At 38.1% G+C, this 9,805-nt stretch overlaps 1 protein-coding gene across 1 annotated transcript in view; it reads left to right on the plus strand.

Annotated features, from left to right (window-relative positions):
• Positions 1 to 2,391: 2,391 nt before the first annotated feature.
• The window catches only part of ca10a (carbonic anhydrase Xa), a 90,235-nt gene continuing 82,821 nt past the window's right edge, over positions 2,392 to 9,805 (plus strand). The window contains exon 1 of the mRNA XM_027008373.2: positions 2,392 to 2,908. Within this exon, the coding sequence (XP_026864174.1) occupies positions 2,848 to 2,908 (61 nt within the window). The 5' untranslated portion in view covers positions 2,392 to 2,847. The remainder of the gene's footprint in view (positions 2,909 to 9,805) is intronic.

Here is a 9,805-nt window from a genome sequence, read left to right on the forward strand (position 1 = left end):
TTTCATGGGTGTACAAGGCTACCATTTCATCTCTAATATAGCGCTGCAACACATTGGTATTTGCATGATGGCACAAAGTGATTCAACTCATCCCTTGCCCACTTTGCATACTGCAAATGGTACGAGGAATGGTACAAAAATGTAAAAAAGGAGGTCTGTGTAAATAAGGACTGCAAGGAGAGGTGCCAATGAATGTTTTGTCTCCACCTAATAATTAACAGAAGCATGGTCATGTGGGTCATAAACTACTCTTACTGCTGTCTTAACATGTTGTGCAGCCATTGCACTTAGTAGAGATAGTTAAGAAGCAAATGGAGTTTGGCTGACAAGATATTAATTACCACAACCCCTTTATATTACACTTCATCACTTTTGGTCATAGTGATTTTGCAGAAAAATACTGAAATGCTGTGGAAATCTACAATGGCAGTCCTTTGACAGGAAAAACAATACATTTACACATAAATTCAGTGTTATGGGATTTAATAACAATTGTCATCATGTGCCTCTTCCACAATGAAGCAGTGAAACCAACCACAGCTGGAATAAAACCATGGAGATATGGCAGTAGCATGACTGCGAAGGATACTTTTTCAGTTTACTTCTAGTAAATAACATTACATCTGGACTCAATAGAAAATATCAGAGAACACATTTGTAGAAACAAATGCATGCATGAATATAATAAATTAAAAAAATAAAGATCCGTGGATAAAATGCAAATATAAATCAGAATATATCTAGCCACACAAATCTGTAAAAATATGTGCTATGGCACATTAAAATGATTTTTTCTTGTAGGCTTATGAGGAAATACTCAATTTCTGGGTCATTGTCACTTTATTAGCCAACTGGGGCAATTGGGTGAGACCTAAGAAACAAACTAGCCAACAAGTTCTAAGTATAGTCAGTCCTGTTTGGTCTCCCAACAGGCTGTGTGAAGATCTGGAAAGTCAAAGAAAAGATTTATGAAATTTGCTATATACATGAACTGTATGATAGATATGTACCAAATGCAATGTTTTTATTTGGTAAAACATTTGCAAGAAAATAATTTTTTAATATATAAAAAAGCGTCATGGAGAAAAAAGATGCTGACAGCAGGTACAAATTCTTGGGTTGGAGAATTTCTAGACACAGTACTGTATTTGTGCCCCACATACATAAACTTATAGGTCTGATGTGTATGTCATTATAAAAACATCTTGGGTTACTGGGCTATTGCATTATTGTGTGATACCACATAGGAAGCCTCTTTGTGATTTTTCATGTTGAGGCTTAAAGGCCTAACACAAAAACAAAGTGACCTCAATAAGAAAAACAAGTGACAATGGCTTTCAGATTTTTGCTTTTATAAGCAGTGTCCTTTAATGCACTGCTTATAATTTCAGCAGTCAATCACTACTGATACAGGGATTTAGTACAAAACTCAGAGTGTCTGCAAAACCATATTTTCAGATTTGCCTAAATGTGTATTATGATGGTCTTGGAAGCACATAGACTAGATGTACTGTTATCATATGCACTAATAAAATAAGATGAATTCATCTGACATATAAAGGTATCACAACTTACACAAGGAATCACAGATCATGAAGCACAATCATATAATCTAACCAAGGCCTCTTGTAACCATTTTATTTTAGTAATGTTTTCTCTTTATACAGGTTAATGACCTTAGACAGGTGAAGCATTGTTTTGGGAATATGAATGTTTTGAGAAGCACCTGAGACCCTATTATACCTATCACCTCAAGGGGTCGGTTTCTGGACATAGATTAAACATCTTGGACTAAACTGCACTAAATTCCAATTGAGAGTCACCATTGAAAATTAATTTTAGATTTAGGCTTAATCTGGATGTGGGAAAATGTCTGTAAACATAGTAGATGATGGATGCAACTGTTGCATGCACATGTGTTGATGAAGCATTAACACTTCCTCTTCCTCTTCTTCTTCTTCTTCTTCTTCTTCTTCTTCTTCATCTTAATACAGGCGTGTATAAAGATCGATACAGTATATTATTCACAAAAATGTCAATCGATCGATTTCTTTTGCAAAACGTAAAAGTCGCCCATTACGTGTTACTGTTTCTTCCTGTGCAGTGTACAGGGTGTTAAGGGTGATTCAGGTTTTAATTATGAGTTCCGTTAATCTGATCTCAGTGCATTAAGCGCTGCCGGAGTTCCTTATCCTATTGTCACATTAGAGTAGGCTTGCAGGAAGAGCAATCCATGAAGACCTAGTTAAAGCTCGCTCATGCACACGCACGTTATCTTGCAAGCGCGAAGGTGTGTAGTCTGTTCGTTTGTACTGCAACGTGAATATGAGAGTAGAACGCCCCCTTCCAGCTAAACGCGAGGTCCTGTGAGCTCTATTACTACCTTGAGTTTGAGAGTCGGCTGAGTTAAAATTGGAGCTCTCCCGTAGAGCGCCGACCTTGCTCACTGTGTGCGCACGTTTAGTCCCATTCAGTTTTGCTTTTTCTTCGCAGGATCAGATGAGCGGATCCATCATGTCGTGGGATACGAGACGCGTCTGAAAGCTTTTCCGGGAAGGTAAAGAACGTTGAAGTGCTTTTATGGAGGTTCGTGGGGCGCAACGAAACATCGATTGAAGTGGTCACACTGAGGAATTTATTCGAATTTTTATATGTTTGGTGTGTGGTCCTGCATGGATTTTAGTTTGGTTTGAAATGCGCATCATGTCTTCAAGATAAATCTACTATGTGTCTGATTTGGAGAGTACCTTGTGGAAGGTGTGCACCAGGAAAGAGACTGGGTGGACTCAACATCTGCAATTGATCGCTGTATTTCTGTGCGCAATGTACCTGGAATGAAGATAAAACATGGATTTTATGTGGGAAATATTTATCATTCTTCAAGCTAATTTCATCGTTTGTACAACAGGTAATATTACACAGAATATTACACGATATTCGGTGTATTTTATTTTATATTTATATGTAAAAAATGTTAAGTTAAAATGCATGCATAGACTACATTTTGCAAATACTCTTGAAATGTTTTGATACTTCATACTAAACTAAATTGGAAATAGTTTTTAAAAAATAACTGCTGCTTTAAATCATACATTCGATTAGATTGGGGGGATGGTCAAAGTCACTCACTTCAGTGGAACGGTCTAAAATATCCGGATATCAATTGACTAAAGAGAATAACCTAAGAGAATGCAATCGTTTTAAATACTTACATAATTAATACATCTTGCTGTCCTTTTACTGCTTTACCTACTTTCGCATTGTTGGACAACTGACGATAAGCAACACGTCACCTTTTGATCTTTGGCCGTGACGCAATCAGATTATTTATTTATATATATATATATATATATATATGAAATCTTAATAAGGCGTTCTGAAGTTGTGCGTAATAGACCCTTCCCACTGTTAACTCAGCCGAGTGATTAGACCGCTACTCTAGCATCCTTACCTTACCTCTTAAGAAGTTGCTTTTGGGATTCTTTGGGGATTCTTAGTTCGGCAAGTGTTAGTGCAATTGAAAGCCAAACGTACAAATATTTTCCATTAATGCTAACGATAGTTGTTCACCCTAGACGCGACAGAGAGCAATTAAAGTTACTTTGCCGTGGTCACATAATTGCAAAGCTGCACCGCATTAATATTAGATTGAGATGTTGCCTTATCCGACAAATTGCATTGCACTGAAAAGAGAACAACATGCATTAACTGAAATCACTGAAACTAAATATTTGCAAGGCGCGCAATAAACAAGAGTAACGAGCGAATACTTTTGATTAAATGAACCGAGACACGTTGTCTAGTTCAAGTTTCCTGAAGAATCCACCCACACTGCGACTTCAAATATTAATGGCACTGCCACGCCAAAATAACCGTATAATGTGTTGGATTGGGAGTGAGACTTTTAGAGAGTAGAAATCAGAATATTGGTTTAACAAAATCAGTAAACCCAATATTCGACGCGTGTGTGTGTGTGTGTGTGTGTGTGTGTGTGTGTGTGTGTGTGTGTGTGTGAGAGGAGAGAGAGAGAGAGAGAGAGAGAGAGAGAGAGAGAGAGAGAGAGCACATTAGTTTATTTATTTATTTCTTATTTAATTTTGATTGACGATCGAGGTTGCGTCACATGACATAACCAACTCCGTAACCCCCCAATAAATAAATAAATAAATATTTCATGGTGTCCTTCGTTTTGTACACTGAGGTTGTCTGGTGAAACAGTGCAGTTGTTGAAAGATTGGAAATGATCGAATATTTACAATAATGTAAGGTGCACTCACTTTTGTGTAAGTTAGGGTGAATATTTTAATGATAATAACTTGCGACTCATTAGTATGTTAGAGACTATTGTAGGAAATTGATGGGTTTCTCCAAGCTTTTCTTGACTCCTCTGCACGAGGTGTAGAAAGCCAGTGTGCTACACGTCTTCATTCCTTTATGTGCTTTATTCACTTCAAACCTCAGAGCCATTCATATTTTTGACTTCTCACCACTGACTCTTAAAAAGCAGCGGAGCAGAAATTAGATTGAATTGTATAATATAGAAGCTACTTAAGTGTAACAGGCCATGAAGAAGTTAGATATACTGAGTCTTTTTGAAAAGTGAACATGCTTACCTCTTGACCTTTTCACCTTTATTCACTGTATTCTTTGGAACACTGTTACAGACTTCAGGCAGCCTTCCTATACCACAATATTGTAGAGGGATGTAAATGTCTTGTGGTCTTTGTGGAGTAGCTAAGTGGGTCATACTTCAGTCTAGTACTTAATTTTCATTAACAGGGAGGCCTTTCAGAATGGTTTGCATTTTAACCTGCCATCAGACACTTTCTTTTCAATGTTATGCAGTTTTGGCATTTGTTCTACACTTTTAATACTGTGTTTTCTATGCATGTGACAGCTTCCTTGATACAAGCTTTTTGGTTTCACCTCAGGAGCTGTGGGGGCTGTGGAAGTTCATACAGTGAAAAAAGACAGTTGGTAGTAACAGTCAACACATTGTAACAAAGGAACGTTTATTCTGTGATATGGGCTTTGTGAAAATGAACAAAAAAGACCTGGTAGCTGGAGAGTTGGTTCCCTGGCATTAGAACCTGTATTCTTTAGTGATCTACTGAATGTGGGATTTTTATATCACTACAGTAGAAGACTTTCTGTATTTGGTGAAGTTAAGTTATATGAATGAGCTGCGTTGTACTTTTTTATATTAAAGGACATGTAATAAGTTATCCCCTTTAAATATAATATCCTAATCCAGCATCACATTGTCCCCCGCAAGGTTCATTGTGCATGAATAAATCCATACAGATGTGTTTGCGCATGTTGATGCAGATTTAGTAAAGGCACTAGGTAATTTTCTCTGAGTTTGTTACACAGAAATGTATTCCTAGTGTAAATAAAGGCACTTGCAACATCCTGACTGATAATCATTCCTTTTTGGTCTCTTTTAGATCCACATTCCATCTGCTGAACAGAGCTATTGTCTGCAGACCACTTTGATGGCATCCAGTAAACATTGGCATTTAAAACATAGATGATATTAATTTTGTACAGCTAAACAATCATACATTAGCTGTCAGCCCCTTTGCACCATGCACTAGACTTTATAATGGAATGCATGGATTGTGACTCCCTATTGCAAATAGAATGTGTTCATAATGATGTAGCAGTTATTCACATAATAACTTCTTTAGCTAAATATGCTTCCTAGACTCAGTCACCCTCATTTGTCTCTTAGATAACCCTTAGTACTACAAGTATTTAGATCTTAAGACTAAGTAAAGCCAGTTTGACTGCATGAATTCAACATGGCAGAAACAGAGAAATTCTGCTTGGTCATGTCTCTGTGGTTAAATGATTTATGGGAACAAAATGACTGGCTTACAAAAAAAAAATGCTGTCTTTCTACTAAATTAGATGATGGCAGTAATTGTTCAGACAATGTTGCTGCCCAGAAAACTGAGGCCAAGAAGTCTGAGATCTTTGATACACAGGCCCTGGGTGTGATCTCAACTGGTGACTGTTGTCACTGTGACCTCGAGCCATCTGAAGATGCCCTTCTACATGTGCTGAAGTATTGTGCTCCAGGTTGCTTTACAAGATTTTCTCAGTAGTTGTTTTAAACCATATTTCAAGTTTCATACAACATTTGATTTAAGTTGTCAATAACGGATCAGGTATCTTCAGGGCAGTGCTTCAGAAGTCTCCCACAGAGTTTAGTTGCTTCCCTAATCTGACTCACCTGATCCAGCTAACCGAGCTCTACAGCAGCATCCAGAAGCAATACATGTTAGATAAGGTGTGGAACTTAACTCCCTGCATGGTAGCTCCACAGGAGTGAAGGGAAGATGTGAGGTGGATTAAGGTTGCTAGGAGAACTTCTGGTGTGACATTTGTTGTGATTTCCCCTGAAGACAATGTTTTGTATTTAATTTGTCATGCAGCAAAAATATGAATATTGTCTATTAAACATGGGAAACAATGTAAGAGAAGTTGGATGTTCAACAATGATTTAAACAAAATACCTTGAAAAAGAAGAACTAGTAGCATGCCTGGCCTTAACTAGGTCACTTTTTCCATGGTAGTTTTCTTCATGTCTGGATTCTTTATAACTATGCCCTGACATTTTGAGGCACTTGTAAGGGAAATTAATCATTTAATGCAGTCAGCCCATTACTCCTGGGTACCTTTATTAATTACAACTAAATACTGTCTCAAAATCTGCTAAAGAGCAGCTCTTGCTTCTATAAAGAGAAGCATTTACATTTGCATGATGAAGAGAATAGTTTTGCTTTCATGGTAGCTAAATAATAACGTATATCAATTTTAAATGCACAACTTATGCTTTCTCTTTTATGTTCTTACATTCTTACATAGCTGTAGGAAGCTTAGTGAATTTTCTCCTTATATATATTAAGCTATACCTTTGAGGAAATAAATTGAATAGTCTGACTAATTTGCATATTTCTGTGCAATTTACTGCTATGTAAAAAGTAGTTTAAGTAGCTCTACAACTAAAATATATGAGCTTCATTCCTTTGGACCCCTAAAGCAAAACCACAGAAGCATTAAATGGAAATATGAAGTAATGGCTTTATATGTTACAATCACTATATGTAAAATGATTTGCTCTACCTGTCCTTAATCCTGAGTATCTCAGAGAGAACATTTCATTGCATTTAATTGTCATAGCCCATTCATTAAAACATGTCTAAGCTGGCTATTGCAAAATACTAGTAAATAACCAGAGCCAAAGTCAGCACAATCTGCATGCTCTTAATGGCAGCAGTGAACCTTTCTTTAATGAATTTACAGTTGTAAACAACTGTGAACAAGCTGCTGCTGATGATAGCATGCTGGTGAACAGTGCTGGGTGCCTTCCACGCTCATTTGTATAGACTCAATCATGTGCTGGGTATCATGAGCTTAGAGCAGCACTGCACCATGCCAGGCAGACGCTGCCTTTGGGGCAGCTAGTGGCTCATAGACCATGATGCCTGTAAGCATGCATGCCCAGGAAGTGAGGCCACAAGATAGTGATCTTAAACCTGTCTGGATGGGCTTCTGTGCTAGTTCATGTGAGGTCTGGAGTATGATATGAGTACTTAAGTAACGTATGGATCTGGTGCAGCACCAAAGGGCAGTAAACTCATAAGCAAGCATTGACGACTGTAGTATGGAGGAAATCACTACAGCTGGGCCATACACATGTGTGCATGGATTTCCAGTGCAGTGAGCAAGCATGCTTAGTAGAGAGCATACTGTGCAGGTCCTGAGGTGATCTGTACCACTGCTCTGACACTCATGTAATTTTGACATCACGTAAATTATAATGTGTTTGTTCAATGTGAGGTAGGTTCATGTTACTCTCTGACTGCACCCTGCTATTAGACTATGACATTCTTCAGGGAGTTATATTTAATGTTTTCCCCTTTATGTAACATTTTTTCCTTAACCTTTCTCCCACTATTAAAAAATAATCTTGTTTAGATGATCTCACTGTACTGGCAAGTCCAACAGATGTTTAAAGTTTGATTTCAGGGCTGTTCAGCACCAAACAGGAGCGTCTGGATCGTTTGTCTTATGGCTGTTCTGCATGCTTTGACTTGACTGAAAGTGTCCTGGGGGCACAAGGCCTGAAAGAGTGCCCTAGTGCAGCTGTATCCATAATACAGTGACACAAACAGGGCTGGATGAGAGATAATTATCTCATAAGTCAGTAAGCACAGCTGTTGGCAAGGTCAAGTTTCTGTTATAGCCAAGGTTTGCAACATTTCCTTCTACTGCATGGATGAACTGCTGCATTGCTTAACTCATGTAATGAATACTAATAGTCAACTACTGCAATTAGTTTCAAGCAAAGTGCTTATTTACCACATTACTTTGTTTTTACAGAATCTACTATGTGGCCAGTGTATTAAAGGCTCTAGAGAGAATGCTTTCCTTTTATTTCAAATTCAGATCCTGCTGATGTTTTGTTTGTTGTTCCAGGACTTTGTCTAAGTCTTGCAAAGTATGTATTGGATATTTCCACTGGCAGTGTTGATTTTAAAAAATGAATGTTAATGAGTTTCTGATCTGTTGACCCTCACTCTGAAGCACATCCACAGCTTTGCTGCCTTTGCGCTTCAGCTTGATTATGCTGTTCTCAATAAGTAAACTGCCGGGAAGTTACACCGTTTATAAAATATCGAGGCGCCAACAAACACAGCATACAATAGCTATAATAATCTCATTATCAATAATTTGAATAATTTTATTAATCTGGTTACTACTTTCATCTCTCTTCTTAACATTCTTATGTCTGAGCAAAGACATTTCAGTCTTTCAGACATAGACAGGAGAGACCATTTAAAACCTGATGTTGATTGCCTGTCAGAGAGTGTGGGGTCATTTTTTGTTTCTAATTCACTTTTCAGTTTGTTGTGTGACTGGGTGAATTTGATGGAAGCATCAGTACAACATCCTGATTATGGACTTTTGCGGAGGGTTTGACTTCTTTAACTGACACTATGCTAATCGCTTGTAGTTTGGATTTGTCCGGAGGCAAGTCAAATTAATTCTGGATCTATTATGGCATAATACAGTATCTGTTCACTGTGCTCCCCTCTCCCTTGAGCCTGACGGAGTTTTCTCTTTATGGATCTGAGCCATTCCTTTCTGCTGATGCCAGTAGCTATGTAGGAAATGGAACAGAATATAGTTGGCATGCTGTCATAATGATATATGTGATGTCTCATTTCCAAACACTCTTCCATACTGAACTGGGCTACGCAAAAGCTTAACATGATCAGGACATAGTAAAGGTTCATATAGGAAAGGACTGGCATTGGAGCGTGGCACATATCCATGTATGTACATGCGCATGTACACACACACACACACACACACACACACACACACACACACACACACACACACACACACACACACACACACACAGTTACTCTCTCTTCCTCTCTCTCAATTCCCTGATGTTTGTACAGAACATCTGAATCAAAAAAATCCCCTCAAAACTGGGTGTTAACGCTGTTAAACAAAATAAAAAATATATTATCATTATCAGAGCTTGGTTGGCTGTGTCATGCTGTCAAACATGATCAGTCGGTAGCATGGCTTTTCCATCCCATCTCCGTGGCAGCCCTGTTAATGACTGTGAGTTTAAACTGCAGGTGTGGGGGGGCTTTGTTTTCCCCAGAGTGAGAGATGGCTTGATGTCTTTCTTTTATCCCCAAGCTTCTCTGAAGCTCGCCTGCATTATTACCCTTAAACCCCTCAGGAGAACATACCTGATGAATTGTTATTGTCT

Source organism: Electrophorus electricus, chromosome 14, assembly GCF_013358815.1.
Source record: "Electrophorus electricus isolate fEleEle1 chromosome 14, fEleEle1.pri, whole genome shotgun sequence".
Classification (NCBI taxonomy): domain Eukaryota; kingdom Metazoa; phylum Chordata; class Actinopteri; order Gymnotiformes; family Gymnotidae; genus Electrophorus; species Electrophorus electricus.